Source organism: Sipha flava, unplaced genomic scaffold (assembly GCF_003268045.1).
Source record: "Sipha flava isolate LNK unplaced genomic scaffold, YSA_version1 106_pilon_pilon, whole genome shotgun sequence".
Classification (NCBI taxonomy): Eukaryota; Metazoa; Arthropoda; class Insecta; order Hemiptera; family Aphididae; genus Sipha; species Sipha flava.
Genome location: NW_020271721.1, coordinates 322,766 through 341,613, shown reverse-complemented (window position 1 = coordinate 341,613; position 18,848 = coordinate 322,766). Strand labels below are relative to the sequence as shown.

General features: G+C 26.6%; 1 protein-coding gene across 2 annotated transcripts; it reads left to right on the top strand.

The window, feature by feature from the left end:
* Nucleotides 1–504: 504 nt before the first annotated feature.
* Nucleotides 505–15,458, top strand: LOC112685270 (CCR4-NOT transcription complex subunit 1-like). Of its 2 annotated transcripts, none has more exons than XM_025557115.1 (42): nt 505–628; nt 2,110–2,325; nt 2,409–2,583; nt 2,654–2,755; nt 2,842–3,002; nt 3,183–3,479; nt 3,558–3,743; nt 3,811–3,938; nt 4,011–4,251; nt 4,320–4,430; nt 4,634–4,792; nt 4,879–4,994; nt 5,257–5,519; nt 5,580–5,795; nt 5,862–6,040; nt 6,318–6,442; nt 6,519–6,711; nt 6,877–7,089; nt 7,151–7,294; nt 7,370–7,549; nt 7,627–7,854; nt 7,928–8,062; nt 8,129–8,273; nt 10,340–10,602; nt 10,685–10,825; nt 10,886–11,041; nt 11,114–11,254; nt 11,395–11,610; nt 11,681–11,878; nt 11,943–12,094; nt 12,151–12,426; nt 12,522–12,636; nt 12,707–12,835; nt 12,912–13,148; nt 13,217–13,363; nt 13,465–13,599; nt 13,940–14,143; nt 14,204–14,359; nt 14,429–14,681; nt 14,755–14,887; nt 14,968–15,102; nt 15,306–15,458. In XM_025557115.1, the coding sequence occupies exons 1-42, from the start codon at nt 527–529 to the stop codon at nt 15,388–15,390; spliced, it is 7,287 nt and encodes a 2,428-aa protein (XP_025412900.1). In that variant the 5' UTR covers nt 505–526; the 3' UTR covers nt 15,391–15,458. The 2 variants fall into 2 exon arrangements, with proteins under 2 accessions (XP_025412900.1, XP_025412893.1); XM_025557108.1 differs by having other exon boundaries at nt 13,898–14,143.
* The last annotated feature ends 3,390 nt before the right edge of the window (nt 15,459–18,848 follow it).

Here is an 18,848-nt window from a genome sequence, read left to right as displayed (position 1 = left end):
TTCTCTTTGTGTTCTTTATATTTTGAACAATTCCTCCATCTGAATATTTGAGTTTTTTTTTTGTTTTGATTTGTTCGTTTTGTTGTTTTTTATCGTAATTGCCGTAACTCTTTTCACTTACGTTTTTATCGTACCATCGCATCCGTATGAGTTTTGTCCATTGTGTCCACTCGTTGTCGGTTAGAAACATGTAACATCCACAACCGGGACAATTGTCCCGTCCTAGTCGAACGAACGTACTTACTCGTCGTTGTCGCCTACAACCCGACACCGGGCGGCCAACTTCGGTCACCATTAATCGGGATAGCCGTCATCCCCTTAAAGTGCGCTTCTTGGATTTATGGAGCATCACATTGCGTTCTCGAATTCTATAACTAAACTTTGCTGCCTGTTCTTGTCGCGTCAGCGCGTCACGGAACAATACCTTCGCCCTTCACGACACAATACTGTCGTGGTCTCAATCTTCTACACTAAAGAAGAAAGCTTCAAAGCATATTGAAGCTTTCGAATCGGCATTCATGGAACTATGAACCTGGATTCATTGTCGTATACGCTGTCGCAAATCAGCTATCTTGTTGCTAATTTGTCGAAAAAGAACTTCAAGTCCAGTGTTCAAGAGTTATCCGACGTGAGTTGTGCATTTAATTTATTTGTTTTACTTTTAGTTTTTATTTTAGCCATTAGAAACTATTCGATTAACATAGCAGTCGATGGTTACTGTATTATGATAACTTATGTGTCTTATCTTAATGTACTTGCACACATTATAGTTCATTGTTATAAGTGATAGGCTTGGCATTTGAATGCGTTTAATACCATCAACATCAATCATTCTCGAATGCTTTTAATCAATATCTGATCAATTTAGTGTAGATTTGGATTGAAGACAATAGTAATAGGTACTGGTTAGATGTATTTATGGATTATTATTTATGAATAACCTCCTTTTTATTAAGCTAAATTGAATGCTTTTACCCATATGTTTGATAAAATAGCAATTCATTATTCTTTTAAATATTGATTAGCTTGTTGTAACATTTATTAAATTTATTAAAAATTAATTCATTTTTAGTATAAAGTGGTATATTATATAAATCTAATTGAATCACTTTTACATTGACTTAAAAATATGATACTATATAATTTAAAATGAAATACATTTTTTTAAACACATTATAGGTAGTGTTACAGTTATAGTTTTATAGTTATTAATTTTACATGTTATAGTTATTAATTGGTGTTATATGATATTTGATACTAGGAAAAAATTAGAAAAAATTCTTTAAAGTGTTTACAGTAAAAATAATTACTGTAATCATTATTTAATAAATTATTATCAATAAATTATTTGATTTCCGAAAAATTACAAGATGTTTTTGTTTGTGATTTTCAGTATTAGTTACTAGGTTTTATTGAATTTATATATTAAGTATCAAAATACATTTTTATTGAATAGATACATCAAATAATTACTAGTTAATATTTATATTTCGGTGTAAATATGATTATTCTTATAATATAAAAAAAATCTTAAAAGTTATTTAAATTATATTAATGGCCTTCTATTAACATACATTAATCCATCAACATCTGAAGGCTTAGTTATATAATATATATATATCTATTGGTATACTAATACACTAATTAATATTTATTTAGTGATTCATATATCCAAATTATATCATAATATGTCATTGGAATGATTATTAGTGTAATTATTAAGCTATATTTATATTATTTTCATTTTATTAATTGATAACTATAACTATAGTTTTGTTATTACTTAAATGTTTTATAAAAAAATTATATGTCACCTTAAATTTTAAATATATTAAATATATATATATATATATAATATAGCCATATATTTTATCGATAAATGTATGTTAAAATATATGGCTATATAGACTTATAAAGAAATATATTTAAAATTAAAGGTGACATATAACTTTTATAAAATATTTATGTAATAACAAAACTAAAAAACATACATTTATCGATATATCTACTTAAAATTGTTCGGATACTTAATTTTATAGTAAAATTATGAAAAAAAGTATAATAATTGTTTTATTTAATTTGTTAGTAAATATTTTGTTTGGTTTAAAGGCAATCCAATCCCAAGGATTTGAAGCAGATCGGCATCTTTTGCGTTGTCTTCTTTCTCATATTGATCTAAAAGAAATTGAAGGTCCACGGAATATTTCTCATAAAGATTATTACCAAGTTCAATTATTGGCCCAACAGTGTACAACACTTTTAAATAAACCTTCACTTACATCAATTTTGTGTTTTGCCCTTGACAATCCTCTTCATTTGCAAAAGGTAACTGTACTGTATTAATATTTGATTGTAATTAGTATAATTCTACTAAATATTATTGACATTCTATTAAATCATTTGTATAGCCTTTTAAGCCATCAATACAACTGTTTATACAACTTAGTAGAATATTGCATCTTAGTCTTGTACAAGAAGTTGTGTTTGGATTAGTTTGTTTGGAATCAGCAAACTATTCAACTTTTGCGTTACAATTTGTCAAACAAAAGTTGCCAGAACTAATCAAATCATATATTAATTCAGGTACAGAAATATAATTAAATAATTTCTTAAATATTCATTAATATAATAATATATTTACTTATTTTCTCAGACTCAAGTTCCGAACAAATTACTGGAGGAGGATTGCATGATTCTAGTCCTGAAGTTTTACATTTAATTTTAAGACACGTTTTTGCTGTAGATGATCAATTTGGTATGATCTATCAGTATAAATTTTATGTTTATTGTTTTTTAAATAAAGTTAAAGGTTTTTGGTAAATATTTTTGTTCTTATTTAAGGTATAAGTAAAGAAGTTAAAGAAGTGTTACTACAAAACTTGCGCCGTGATTTTCCACTTGAGGTTGCTCCAGTATTGTTGGCTCCTTTAATTTATCCTGACAACCCAGATCGTCCAATGGATAAAATAAATCAAGATATGTCATCTATTTCTAATACAATGGTAATAATATTTGATTTTTTAGTGAACATTTTAGTATTGTTTTGCAACTTTTTTTTTATTAAAAAATGCTGAAGTTTAATTGTTTAATATATAACCATATTTATGTATGTTAAACAATGAATACTTAAGTAAAAAATGAAGAATGGAATTTTAAGTTAAATGTCATCAATTATGTTTTAGTTGCATCCATCTTTAGCTGATTTAGTTATGGAAATGGGTTACTCCATTTGCTCATCATTTGAAGAGTGTCGTAGAAACTTGTTATCAGTAAGTGGTGGAAGTAGTTCTTCAGTTATTTTTGGCTCTTCCTCAATTGCTAAAGTAATATCAATGATGATGCGTACACATACTGGTCTTGACACTCAATCTACTTTGACATATTGGCCTGGAGACCATACAAACCAAGATGTCGATAAAACTTCTAATAATTGTAATACTTGGAATGTTGAAGTTTTCGTTCAAACAATCAAAGACTTGGTACAATAATTATTCAACTCATATTTTATAATCATTTAGAACTATTTGTAAATTTTATGTTATAAATATATATTTTAGAATCCATCATTGTCTTGGTTAGATGTTATTAAAGAATTAGATCACTCTGATTTTCTTGTGAAGGATAGACAAAGTTTAGTTCTTCTTTTTACGGCTTTGAGACTTGGTCTAAAAGCTCAAGGATATCATGTAGATAACTTTCCTGTTGAAATGATTTATCGTCATTGGTCAAATTCTGAAGCACATGTAATATTTTAATATTTAAAATTTATAAGCGCGATTCTTAAATAAAAATCCTGTATTTTATTTTTAGATGTCTCTTGTACAACATATATTACAAAATTCTGATGTTTTCTGTTTTGCGGATTATCCATATCGTTCTGTTTCAATAGATTTGTTAAAAGTAACACCGGAAGCCGATAACAAAGATATAAATAATTGGTAAAATCTTAAATTATTTCTATTTATATTTGATGTATATATTATATCTAATGTAATATGTTAATATTTAAGGCGATCAATTGAACTTGTTGACTTAATGTTATTTCTGGCTGAACGTGGTTTATATTATCAAGTACAAGAGTGTTTAAAGTTTCCTGCTCAAAAATGTCCTGATTTGTTGGCACTAGCTCTTATTCAATCTAATGGTCCTTTGAGTATGGTTCGACATGAAATGATAAGTGGCCTTATACCGATATTTTTAGGAAATCATAGCAATGCTGCGGTTATTTTGCATCATGCTTGGAATCATCAAGTATAATTTAGTTCTTTAAATATTATTTGTAAAAAATATTTTTATATTATTTTTTATATATTGTTTAGAATGTTGGACTTCGGCATACTTTAGTACAAGCCATGAGTGAATGGTATGTGCGTAGTGATCACGACCATGTAAAACTTTCCCGGATTTTAGATATAGCTCAAGATTTAAAAGTATGAACAACTGTTTTAGTAACTATTAATTTTATTTTTTGGTTTTTTCTATTATTGTAAATTGTTTTTATTTTTTGGGAACTTCTTGCACAGGGACTGTCTTTATTCCTTTAACATAAATCTTAATTGTTTTTCTTATTTAGTTATTAATTTTTCTTTTCCTTTCTGAAAGTTATTAATTATTAATTTTTTTTTTTATTTAGGCTTTATCTCTTTTATTAAGTGTTCAGCAGTTTGCATTTGTCATTGACTTAGCTTGTTTAGCTTCACGACGAGAATATTTAAAACTTGATAAATGGTTATCAGACAAAATACGAGAACATGGTGAAAATTTTGTATCGGCCTGTGTTAAATTTTTGCAGGTAAGTTATTGAATTTTATTCAATTATTAATATTTAAGTTATAAATTATTTATACTTAAGTTTCATCATTTTTATTGATATTTTAGAAAAGATGCCCCCAGTTAACTGGATCATCAGCAAAAGATGAACATTTATCTAAATTTACTCCTTTGTCTTCTGAGACCATTTTAACAATGTTAAACTGTTTACGTAATGTAACTGGGTGAGTTCTAAGTTTAGTAAAATTTAAATCTAAATGATAATGTTTATTTTCTGTGTTTTGTTAATATTTTTGAATCTGTTATATAGAAATTATTTTCAGTAGTTATTTTAATCTTATACTCAAATTAAAAGTTTAAAATTAGTTAAGTGTTATTCTTAACTTGCTATAGATTTGAAGTTAAATTTTATTAGAAAACCTAAAGCTTTTAGTATTTTACTGGCTTTTACTATTTTATTTAAATATTGGTTCAATGTAATTTCAGAACAATTTCACAAGAATTATCAGATGCAATTATGCAAATGGTAACTAACTGTACTAATATGTACAACATGTCCAAAGTAGCATCAGCACGTATAAATCCAGCAGGTCCACCACAAACTATTCTTCGTGCTTCACAACATCATCGACCAATAGAGAGTTCATCATCACAAGTATTAGTTGACCAACTTACAGGACTGGCCACAAGTCTTGCTAGTCTTGGATTAAATCCTTCAGCACAATCTGTATCTACATTCACTTTGCCAGGTTTCAATTATATTTTAAGTTAAATGTTTGTGTGGTAATAATAAATTTATTTTCTCATAGGATCGTTAGGGCAGTTAGTTCAAACACCTGGTTCTCCTTCTCGTAATAATGTTGGTAATGCATCTGGACATGGTGGTTTCTCTATTATGACTCCTTCATCTTCAAATGCTCCGGGTCCAGCAATTTCCAGCCAATTGTCAGGACCCTCTAATATGTTAGGTCGTTTACCACCTCAACAAGTTACACCGTTAGCGATTGGTAAATCTAATCATCCAAGTTAGTATTAAGAATAAATATTGTTCTCTAATTTATTGCTAAGATTAATAATTATTGGATTTTTAGTTGACAACAGTTTATTTGTTGATGGAAATATGCCAGTATCAGTGCCTAAAGACATAGAAGATGAAGCAAATAGTTATTTTCAAAGAATTTATAATTTGGCACCTCATCATTCTTTATCTATTGATGAAGTATTAGAAATGTTAAAAAGGTTTCAAGAATCTCCTGTTAAACGTGAAAGGGTAATTACAATTTTTTATCAGTTAAATATATCTAATTATATTGATACATAAATTAATTGATGTTCTAAATATTAATTTATATATATTATCTATAATTAATGAGGATAAATTTTTTTTTTTTAGATAATTTTAATATTTTTAAATTAATACATTTAACATACAATATTTTATATTTAGTGATGCAACTACTATATTTTTTAACATAAATATATTCTATGACATCCTTAAACTTTTTTTTTAATTGAAAAATAATTAGAAAATATCCTTTTTTATATAGGAAGTTTTTTGTTGTATGTTAAGAAACTTGTTCGAAGAATATAGATTTTTCCCAGCTTATCCAGAAAAAGAACTAATTACAACAGCTCATCTTTTTGGTGGTATTATAGAGCATGGCCTTGTTTCGTAAGTTATACTTTAAACTTTATAATAACAATGAATATTTATTGAAATTTTTCTTGAAATAATCAAAAAATTTTAGAAATTATAAAGCCTTAGGTTTGGCTCTTCGTTTTATTTTGGATGCACTAAAGAAGAGTCCTAACTCAAAAATGTACAATTTTGGTATAACTGCATTGGATCGCTTTAAACATCGCTTAAAGGATTATCATCAATATTGTTCTCACATATCTACGATTCCTCATTTCCAACACTTTCCTCAACATCTTATTGAGGTAAAAAAAAAAAAAAAATTATACATCAGTATACAAAAATAATAATATAAAAATTTTTAAAAACTTAAATTATGTTTTAAAGATATTTAGACTACCATGCATTTTTATTTATTTTTTCTATTGTTAAATAATTATTAATATATTATTATTATTAAATCATTTTAGTATGTTGAGTATGGTAAAAATTCCCAAGAACCTCCATCTTCTCGAGTTAATGAATTAGCAGGAACAAATAGTAGTACAATATCACAAGGATCATTTATGCCAAACTCTCATAATGCTTTCAAAGCTCAAAGTATAACTACAACAACAACTACTACTACTGTATCATCTTCATCTTCCAAACTAATTACTACCAATGCTGTATTACCATCTAGGGTTAGTGAAACTAAATGTTAATTAAATAAAATTATTGTTTTTATATGTTATGTATTTTTAGCCATCAATTGCGAACACTACAAACATTGATACTTTATTGGTAGCTACAGAGAAAGATGATCTAATTATTGCACCTGCAGAAAATGTTCAAGATAAAATAGCTTTTATCTTTAATAACTTGAGTCAAGTGAATCTTCAAACTAAAGTAAATATTTGTAAATTTTTTTTTTTTTTAGAAAATATGCAAAATAATAATTAAATTTTGCAATATATTTTTTAGTGTGATGAAATAAGAGAAATTATTACCAATGAATGTTTACCATGGTTATCTCAGTATTTAGTTATGAAACGTGTTAGCATAGAATTCAACTTTCACTCATTATATTCTAACTTTTTGGATTGTTTAAATAATGAACATTTGAACTCTTTAATAATAATGGAAACATTCAGAAATATTCGAGTTAGTAAAAATATAGAGTATATTTTTTATCATATCAGTAGAGATTGTTATTAATAAAATTTATTCAATTTTTCTAGGTTTTATTAAAAAGTGATAAAGGAATGGCAAATTTTTCTGATAGATCATTACTAAAAAATTTAGGCCATTGGTTAGGTATGATTACTTTAGCTAAGAACAAACCTATATTATTGGATGATATTGACCTAAAAATGTTACTGGTTGAAGCCTACAACAAAGGTCATCAAGAATTACTATTTACAGTTCCATTCATTGCTAAAATTCTTGAATCATGTGCTAAAAGCAAAGTAAGTTGGCTTATTAAATTAAAGTTTGTTAACTTTTACCATAGACATTTCTATAGTATTTTGATTATTTTAGGTATTTAGACCAAGAAATCCTTGGACAATGTCTGTGTTAAACTGTCTTGCTGAACTTCATCAAGAACCAGGATTAAAATTAACACTGAAATTTGAAGTTGAAGTATTATGTAAAGCTTTGAATATTGATCTCAAGGTGAAGATTTAAAAAAAAAATTTTTCTATACAACAATTTGTTTGTAATTAATTATTTTTATTTTAGGACTTAAAAGCTGGATATGTACTAAAAGATCCAGAAATCGCAAAGAGATTGGAACAACAACTATCGAATGGTGAAAATTCTAATGCTCCCGAGCCACCAAATGTATCAGTTCCTACAACTCAACGTCAAACACCTAATCTCCAAAGTAATACATTTTATGGATTAAAAATGTTATCATTGCTTGTTATATTTGGAGATCAGAACCTAATGTTGAAAAATTCTAGTCTCATATATAAAAATGACATGTTCTATAGTTTATCTTCAATGTACTATAAAAATACTTATTCAATTTTGATAACATTTGGTACAGTGATAAATTAATTCTTGGTGAAGGACTTGGGCTACTTATCGCATATAAAAAGAAAAGGAAGCATCAGTAAACCTGATAAAGGTCCTATCTTTATGTAAATTATTATTTTGTTGCTTTAACTACCCAAAAAATAAAATGAAACCCTACTATTATACACCTCAGTGTTCAAATAACGGAAGCCGTTTCACTTTTAAAACCAGAACAATGATTTATGATAATAATCAAATTTCGACATCAATAATTTTTGTTAGCTAACACAATTGGGTACCTTTTGCCATTATTTAGCTCTGTGAAAGACATCAAAAGTAAACAAAGAATCATGGAAGGAGTAGTGGTACTAGAAAATAAGAGAATAAAAGTAAAATAATTAAGTTTACATTTTTAATTAAAAAATTAGCTTATTTAAATATTTATGGAACAATTTCTTTCAAAACTGAAGAAGAAACTACTTGACAGTCAATTTAGATAATATACTTCATGTATGTAAACTTGTCTATATTGTGTTATTGGAAAGTTTTATTCTCTATCGATGTTGCAAATTAAATATTTATAAGTCAAAGGGTGGTTATTATGTGTAAGTTTCCAATAGTTTCCAATAGACTGCAATTGATGCTGTGGATAAGTATACCATATTGTCAGACGTTAAAATTTAGGAATGAAAAATTTGGCATGTGTTGCACATTAGGAAAAGTTTTACTGTTATCTCTTCCCACTCTATTTTTACAATTACTTGCTGACCTATCTAATGATTCAAAATTATTATTGTGCAAGGTATGCAAATTCAATTCTTACTTCCAAATTGTCATATGAAGCAACTTAAATTTGTGATATTACATCCACAGGTGTCATTTTGAAGCTACATTCAAAATACTAAGCCAGGTGTACTATAAGATTGAGCATTTAATGCCAATATCCCTGTATTTCTCCGAATGTATTTTATAGGCAGTTGTGAAAAATGTGTGACATCTCGGTGCCAATAAAATTTCATCAGAAGATAGAATAATTGTGGAATTGTTGGAAGTTTTTTTGAAAATCATAATTTACTTATATATTGTTTAAAAGAGTATCATGACAATTATGAAATGACGAATTGTCATTAAAGCCGACAAAGTATCACCAGTAAAACATGCTGGTTATTTGGTGTCATTTGGCTCAGAAATTGTGCTTTTTTAGCATCAAAAATTGTTGATGTTAACAAAATTAACTTCCAGATTTAACAGTTATTTCCAGTTAATCAGTTTTTTATCAAATCAATCAACACTATTATTGATGAAAATAAAAACCATAATTTTTCCAATTGAATTTTTAAAATCTTTGGATATACCAGGAATGCTGCCATACAATCTTTGGCTTAAAATTGATTTACTAATTATTCTATTGCATAATCTAAATCCGCCTTAATATGCAACAATGCATATTTGGTCATCAAAAACATCATCAGAAATATTCTTTAAGCAACAGTTTTGATTGGAAAATTTAATGGATAATTTTTCCTGTTGCCACATATTCCATTGATATCGATAGAATCTTCAATATAATTCCAAAGGATTTAATTTCCCATATGTTTGACTTTCGCAATGACCATAAATAAGTTTAAGGCCATATAATGTCCATTTGCACTTGGAAAATCCTTGCTTTTCCCATAGCTATATTTGCATGCTCATGTGTAGAAAAACTATCAAATCTATTTTAGCAAAAGATAGGTTAATCAAAATTATTCTACATCGATTAATACTTAATTTTAGTAAAATTATAAATTATTTTATTAACCTGAGCTAAATAGATAAATCAGTTAGTTTAATATAAAAAGTAGTTTAATATTTGACTTACATTTTAATTAAAATTTAATTTTTTATAATAATCATTAATGATTTATTTATATCTATTTTATTTTTTTATAGCAATTGTTACTTCCCAGGCACAACAGAATAGTACTTCTACTGTTCCATCAATAGGTTCTAATACTAGATTTAATGATGAGCTTGTTGGCCATGTAGTGGCGGCTGGTGGAGTTACAACATTGACATCTACAGGTAGCATGGGTATAAGTGGTACACCAGGTATGTCTCCACCATTACCTTTGGTTGAGCCCAAATTTAACTATGTGACTTTCAACACTACGAATTCATCCCAAATTATGTCTATGATTGTTATTAATTCTCAAGTAATTTGTTTTACTACTATGTTATTATCATATAAAAATATCTTAATAATTGTTTATATATTTATTAAATTATTAAATTTAGATACCGCTGTTTCATAGTCAACCTACACTTAAAACTTTTGTGCGAAATGCCATAGAACGGTCAATTCAAGAATGGATAAACCCTGTTGTTGAAAGATCTGTTAAAATTGCAGTAATTACTACTGAGAATATTGTTAAAAAGGTTCATTTAATAATTTTTATACTACAAACAAATTATGCTAATTGGTTACAATTATTTTAGGATTTTGGTATGGACCCTGATGATACTCATTTGCGAAAAGCTGCACATTGTATGGTGAGAAACTTAACCTCTGGTTTGGCAATGATTACATGTCGGGAACAAGTCATTCAAACATTGACTACTAACTTGAAGCAACATTTTATGAGCGTTTTAATTGTATGTATTACTAGTGAGTTACTAGTAAAAGTTAAATATAATTGAAGTTGTTTTATAAAAAATTTTATTTAGACACCATCTCAAGCCCAAAAAGAATTAATTGACCAAGCTTGCACCATGTGTGCAAATGACAATTTAGAATTAGCATGTGCTTTTGTACAAAAAACAGCAACCGAAAAAGCAGTAATTGAAATTGATAAATATTTAAAAAATGTAAGACATGTTGATTTTATTAAAAATTCTACTAAATTGTTAAAGAATTTAATTTATTCATTTATGTATGTGTTATTTTATGTTACAATTTCGTATTAGATTTACAATTTTTTGTCTAAAATATTTATATTTTTTTTTAGGAATATGAAAGACGTAGTTTATCTAGAATGGAAGGTCGTCGTTATTGTGATCCATTAGTAATAGGAGGTCAAGCTGAATATTTACCTGATACTCTACGCAATAAAGTTGGATTACCTCCACCTCAAATGATAGGAGTATATGAAGAATTTGCAAGAAATATACCTGGTTTTCAGCCATTAGATAGAGAAGCTGTTTCATTATTTATTCCTAAATCTGTAATTATTTAAAATGTTATATAGTTATTTATATATTTTATCATACTCAAATACATGTATTTGATATTAGGGCTTTCCACCTGATGAGATGACTGTTGTTTATGAAAAACTTATCAGTGAAATTGAAGCACTTTTACAATTATACATGACCAATCAAAGAATTCTTTCTAATACTACACAACCAGCAAATTTACATGGAGTTTTGGAAGTAATGACAACATTAAGAAGATCACGTGATATTGCTACTGCAGCAAATATTATCAATAAAGTAAATTTATTTTAATATAATTAATTCATACAACTTACTTCTTTTTGGTATCAATTTTTATTAGACTATGGAAAGTTATTTAGATGGCCTTAGTCCACCAGCTAATCATGATTTGGATATGAGTATTAGATATCGTGATATGCATCTAAATATATTTAGAGCATTTCAGGATCCTCGTGCTTATAACATACTATGGACTAACAAAACCATTACTAAGTAAGTTTATATTATTAATTTCTTGAATGCCGAAATGATAATTGTGTTTCTTTTAGAGCCCTCATGGAATCGAGGGATGAATTACGTTTTAATATAGATGCAATTGATGTGTTAATACGTGCTGGTATGGTGAATATTAGTATGTATGATATGCATTTGGCTATGTCAATGGATAATGGTGCAAATTATGTATCTATGGCATATGTCAAACAAGTTTTGCAAAATTACCTAATAGACAATCGTTCTAATTCACCTATAACTGAACACCATCTTCAAGCAACTATTGATGCATTAAATACTATTGTGCTTAGTGGTCGTCCTGTACCTGATGGGTAATTAGTTTTCTTAATTTAAATCGTATTAATAGATATATTATTACAAAATAATTAAAATCTTAATGAGTAATGCAATCATGTTTGTCTTCTAGATTGGCAGCACTTATGGAAGTAATTAGACCATCACAGACAGAAAATACTGCTCCAGAAAGAATAGCTAGTGGCAGTAGTAATTCCTCAGCTCACATTCAGCATGGAATGTTACAGGTAAAATAAAAATTTTAATGTTTTATGTTAGAAAGTTAAATTAATCACAAATATTGAATCATATATTTAGGGTAGAGATTTTGATGATCCTCCTGGGCTCTTGGAGAAAACTGAGTATTTGCTCAAAGAATGGTTGACTATTTACAGTGCAGCACCCAATAGAGATCCTGGAAAAACATTTAGTGTTTACATTCATCAAGTTTGTTAACTTTTGCATTTTCTTTTTAAAACCTAATTTTTTATATGTTATTATATATTTATATGTATATAAATAGATGAATGTCCAAGGAATTTTGAAATCTGATGATATTATTACTCGATTTTTCCGACTCAGTACCCAAATGATGGTTGAACTGTGTTATAGACAGATACCTGATCAATCACAGTCTCCTTCCACTGTACGTGCTAAACTTTTTCACACAATTGATGCTTATGTTAAGCTTATCGTATTATTAGTGAAACATTCGGGTGATGCAACTGCCATTACAACTAAAACAAATCTACTAAATAAAGTAAATTAATTTTTTTATCTTTGTATATTAGAATTTGTATTTATCTTATAATATATATATATATATAGGTACTTGGAATTGTTGTTGGTGTCTTACTTCAAGACCATGATGTTCAAGTCACTGACTTCCATCAATTACCATACCATAGGATACTTATCACTCTTTTCCTTGATTTGAATGCACCTGATCCAGTATTAGAATCAATTAATTATCCTGTAAGATACAGTTATAATCAATTAAATATATCATAATTTTAGTAAAAAAAATTAAATGTTTTTTTCTATGTAATTAAATATTAATAGAAATATTATTTTAGATACTCGCTGCTTTTTGTCATACTTTCCACCTTCTTCGACCAAGGAAAGTCCCAGGCTTTGCTTATGCTTGGCTAGAACTTATATCTCATCGTATATTCATTGGTCGTCTATTAGGATTAACTCCACAGCAAAAGGTAACTTTAATAGCAAAATTTAGCAAATTTAATGAAAGGTTATATGTAAAGTAAGAACTTCAAATAAATTTTAAATAGTACTGTTATGACATCTGTTGTATTTTAATATTTTTTTCCAATTAAAATAAATATCTTAACTAGGAAAAACAAAAATCGTCCATGTTATGATGATAAATAAATCAATATTTTAAAAAATAAAACTAAATTTTATGTACCAAGTGCTTATTGTTTAATTTCTAATTCTTACGAGAAAAACCTTTCATTATTCGCTTTCTTTATGAAAATTACATTAATTTAGCGGCAGCGAGCTTATGACCAAACTCCGGTTACTGATGTTCAGGGTTGGAATTTTTACGCCCAGTTACTTATTGACCTATTCAAATACTTGGCACCATTCCTACGTAACGCTGAACTGGCCAAGCCTGTTCATTTATTGTATAAAGGAACATTGAGAGTACTACTCATTTTGCTCCATGATTTTCCTGAATTCTTGTGCGAGTTCCACTATGGATTTTGTGATGTGATACCTCCGAATTGCATTCAGGTTTGAAGTTTTCAGTAATAAGCATTTCATTTTGACACTATTTTGAAATAATTTTTTTAGATGAGAAATTTAATTTTATCTGCATTTCCACGTAATATGCGCTTACCAGATCCATTTACTCCAAATTTAAAAGTTGATGTACTTCAAGAAATATCTTTAGCTCCAAAAATTAGTCCAGACTTCCAGTGTTACATTCAACCACCCAGCTTTAAAAAAGTAAAAAAATATTAAATATATTGGTTAAATTAACTTTTTTAACATTAATGTTAATCTTCAATTCTATAGGATTTAGATCTATATTTGAAAACTCGAGCTCCTGTTACATTCTTATCAGAGATCCGTACCACAATGCAACAGAGTTGTTGTGAACCTGGTATGCGTTATAATCTTTCACTTTTAAATGCTATTGTCTTGTATGTCGGTACCCAAGCCATACAGCACATTCGTAGTAAAGGTTTAGTGCCGAATACTTCTACTATTGCACATTCTGCCCACATGGATATCTTCCAAAATTTATCTGTGGATCTTGATACAGAAGGTAAGATACATTATATTATTTATTATATTTTTTATATGAGTTTTTTCATTAATTAATTATCATATTGATTTAGGTCGTTATTTGTTTTTAAATGCCATTGCAAACCAGTTACGTTTTCCTAATAGCCATACACATTACTTTAGTTGTACTCTTTTATACTTATTTGCTGAAGCTAACAGTGAAGCTATTCAAGAACAAATAACAAGGTTAGTATTTAAAAGAATTATATACATTTTATTCAATTAAATTTACTGTTATTTTAATACTATGTTTAATTTAATTTCAGAGTTCTCCTTGAAAGATTGATTGTTAATAGACCACATCCATGGGGTTTATTGATTACATTTATTGAGTTAATAAAAAATCCAGCTTACAAGTTTTGGAACCATGAATTTGTGCATTGTGCCCCAGAAATTGAAAAGTTAGTTGAATTTATACCTTAATCTCTTTAATAATTTCATACTATAATTATTTAAAAATATAAATATTATCTTGGAATTGTATCATTTTAAACTGACTCAATTAATAAATACATATTTTAAGAATTAAGTTATTTTGGTATTATAAATGTATTTAGTTATTGATATTTAATTAATTTATCAATTTGTTTAATTTATATTTTAGACTTTTTGAATCAGTTGCTCGTTCATGTATGGTTCACAAGCAACCTAACTCATCAGCAGAAGGCGGAGATTTACCAGATTTATAAATTTTCGTTTTATCAAAAATATTTAGTTGTATAATAAAGTTAAATTTATTTTTTATGTTTTATAGTTTGTTAGTGATAAGTTATGAAACAAATTTTTAAAGACAGAGTAAAATTATGTTAATGTAAGATTAAAAAAAAATATTTACATATATAAATGGTTTTTTGTTAATGCATGTAACGTATGAAGTATATATATATTTATTAAATGTAAAAAAATATTAAACATATGCTTAAGGGGTAGTGAATTTTAATTTTAGTGTATGATAATATTATTCATTATATTATATTGAATTAAATCATTATAATGACTTTGTTTTTGGTATAATAATTTCTATAATGGTTAGTTTTGTGTTCCTGATAATTAAATATTTCACTCATTATTTTTTTTTAATTGAACCAAATAAACTAGAATATATGGTGATATAAAGAATCATGTTTTAATACTAGTTTGTAATTTTATAATAATAATATTATGATTGACAGTTTATTACACATTATTAATGTTATATTAATTTGATCTTACTTTACAGATAATGGCAGTAATATGGTCAAAGCATTTAAAGTATTTGGTATAAATATATCATATTTTAGATTAGTGAAATCAACAAAAACAATAATAATTCAAGTGTTTACAAGTTGTCTAAATGAGAGTGAAGAATATAACGAAAATTTAAAAAAAATAACCATATACCATTATTTCTAAACATATTCAACTTGTGCTCATACATCAACCCTTAGTGTAACTAATGATTTAATGAAAACCAAAAAATCAACACCGCATCTTCATGATATGCATACTTAAATGATGAAAAAGTGTATAGAACTATGTAATTCAGGAGAAGACATATAACCAGTTTTAGGGCATTCATAAAAAATAAAAAATAGGTAAATATTAAAATGTCCTCGTCAGTTAATGTATAACGAGTTCAGTTAATACAGATTTTTCAACTCCAATGAAATTATTGTCCCTTTTTAAGTCATTTACTTTACACTCTACTGTAATTAATTTAAAATTAAACAAATTATTTACGAGATACAAGTAGTGACCATATTGTTAACAGTACTTTTCGCAGAAATTTGTACGTGATAATAATAGACTGATTAGGAACAATTTTTGGGGTTTGTGTAATTTATGGAGATATAAAAAAAATAAGTTATTGATAATACAGAACCTTGGGATACTCCATTTTTTTGTATGGATTTCTCAAAATCCTGGTTATTTGCTTTTACTTTGAATGTGTGATTTTTTAAATTACCAATAAACAGTATATCTTTTTTTTCATTAATCGATTTTGTCCAATCTGTTGAATATTGCCTTTAATCTACAAAAACATCAAGAGGTGCCTAGGGTGGTCCTTTTTTTGAACTCACGAATTTTTGATTTCTCGCTCCCTCATTTTGTTCATTACTATAAAAAAGTTATTTGGGTTAAATTTGATCATGACTACTCATCCCCTTCACGTGGCCCAAGAGGATTGAATATTAGTGAAAAAGGGTTGTTTCGTAATTTTTTAATTATATTCAAAAAAATATTGCATTTATCTTAAAAAGTACTTTAAATATATTAAAATAATGGTTGACGATACGACAAAATATATAGTATACAATTGATAAAGAATTTGATTTCCTAAAAAAAAGTTAATTAGCATAAATTTTATTGGATTGACTGTTTTATTATAATAGTCGGGTTAACGTAAAAAAATTTAATGTATCTAAAATGTTATATTAATTCAAGAGCTTCATTACCAGAGCGCGGATTTGTATGCACTTAAAAGTATTGAAATATGCCATATAATATGCAGTAAAAAACGAGAATATGCAAGAATTTTTTATTTATTTAAAATGTATAATTCAATTTATAATAATTAATTACTTAAATACTTAATACAAAAAAATTTAGGGAATTTTATGAACTTAATTTATTCTTAAAATTTTATTTATTATTAAAATGAATAATCATATGCATTTCAAGTTTATCTTTTGTGAAGCTGTGTCGTTTATCGATTAACATATTTTTAAAGACTGAAAACGAACATTCGATGTCAACCGAAGTTATTGGAGCATATTTGAAGCAAGTGGTATGTCGATAACCGACTGACACAGCAAGAGCGATTAAGTTTACGTCGTAATCGATTATTTATTTTATAACTAAATATTTATATATATAAATTATTATTTAGTGACTATGAAATCTATTTTTAATTTTTCTACTTGACAAAATATTATTTTATACATTTTTTTTTTAATTTTCACTTCAATATACTTTCACTTCAATAAATTTTGAATTTTGCCAAAATATGGAAAAATATGCAATAACCTTTAAATATGCAGAAATATGCAAAAAAAAAGTTTCACCATTAGCTTCAAATTATGATGATTCGTGGAGATAACTGACAAAAAATCAAAACATATTGAAAGGAAAAAAATATGCAATTGCATAGAAATCCGCGCTCAATTCATTACTAATACATGTTTTAATATAATACATTTTATATAATGTCTTATAAATCTATTATTATTATTATTTATTATTTATTATTTCATAAGACAAATTATATGATAGCAATTATTATTATAATTAAAATTCCTATAGGCGGTCAACCATTTTTTTCCGGATAGTGAGGAAAGCTTTAAATAATAACAAATGTACAAAAATAATAATAAAAAATTGATTTTTTTAAATAATTAAAATATTCAATATTAACTATATAATTTTTCTTATGAAATAATAAATAATAGATAGAAATAGATTTACAAGATATTGTATAAACTGTATTATATTAAAACATTATTAATGAAACTCTTAAATTAATATAATAATATTTTAAATACATTAAATTTTTTTAGGTTAGCCTTACTGTTACAATAGAACAGTCAATCCAATGAAATTTATGCTAATGAATTTTTTTTTAAGAAATCAAATTCTTTATCAATTGTATATAAGATATTTTGTCGTATCATCAACCATTATTTTAATATATTTAAATAATTGTAAAAAATCGTTTTTTTTTAAATAAATAAAATATTCGATATTTTATCATTTTTCTTGGGAAATAATAGATTTATGAGAAATTGTATGAATATATTTTTTATTAAAAATATAATTATCTATAATATATGTTCTATACATTTTTAAGATAAATGCAATATTTATTTAAATATACTCAAAAAATGACAAAACATCCCTTTTTCACTAATATTCAATCCTCTTGGGGCACGTGAAAGGGATGAGTAATCATGACCAAATTTAACCCAAATAACTTTCTTATATTCTTAAAGTAATGAACAAAATGAGGGGGTGAGAAATCAAAAATATTAAAAAAAAATTTCTTCATCTATAGATAAATTTATTTTCTCTTTGAAAGATAATCGTCAAATTGAAATAGATTTAAATTAGGTGAAGTTTTAAAGAAGATGAGTGTTTTAAATAATTTTTTATTCGTTTATTTTATGGTTTT

Coding starts and splice junctions, on each gene's coding strand:
- LOC112685270 (XM_025557108.1), top strand. CDS start 527: ATGAACCTGGATTCATTGTCGTATACGCTGTCGCAAATCAGCTATCTT. Junction 6,712..6,876: donor TTCCTCAACATCTTATTGAG/GTAAAAAAAAAA, acceptor AAATCATTTTAG/TATGTTGAGTATGGTAAAAA. Junction 15,103..15,305: donor TGTGCCCCAGAAATTGAAAA/GTTAGTTGAATT, acceptor TTTATATTTTAG/ACTTTTTGAATCAGTTGCTC.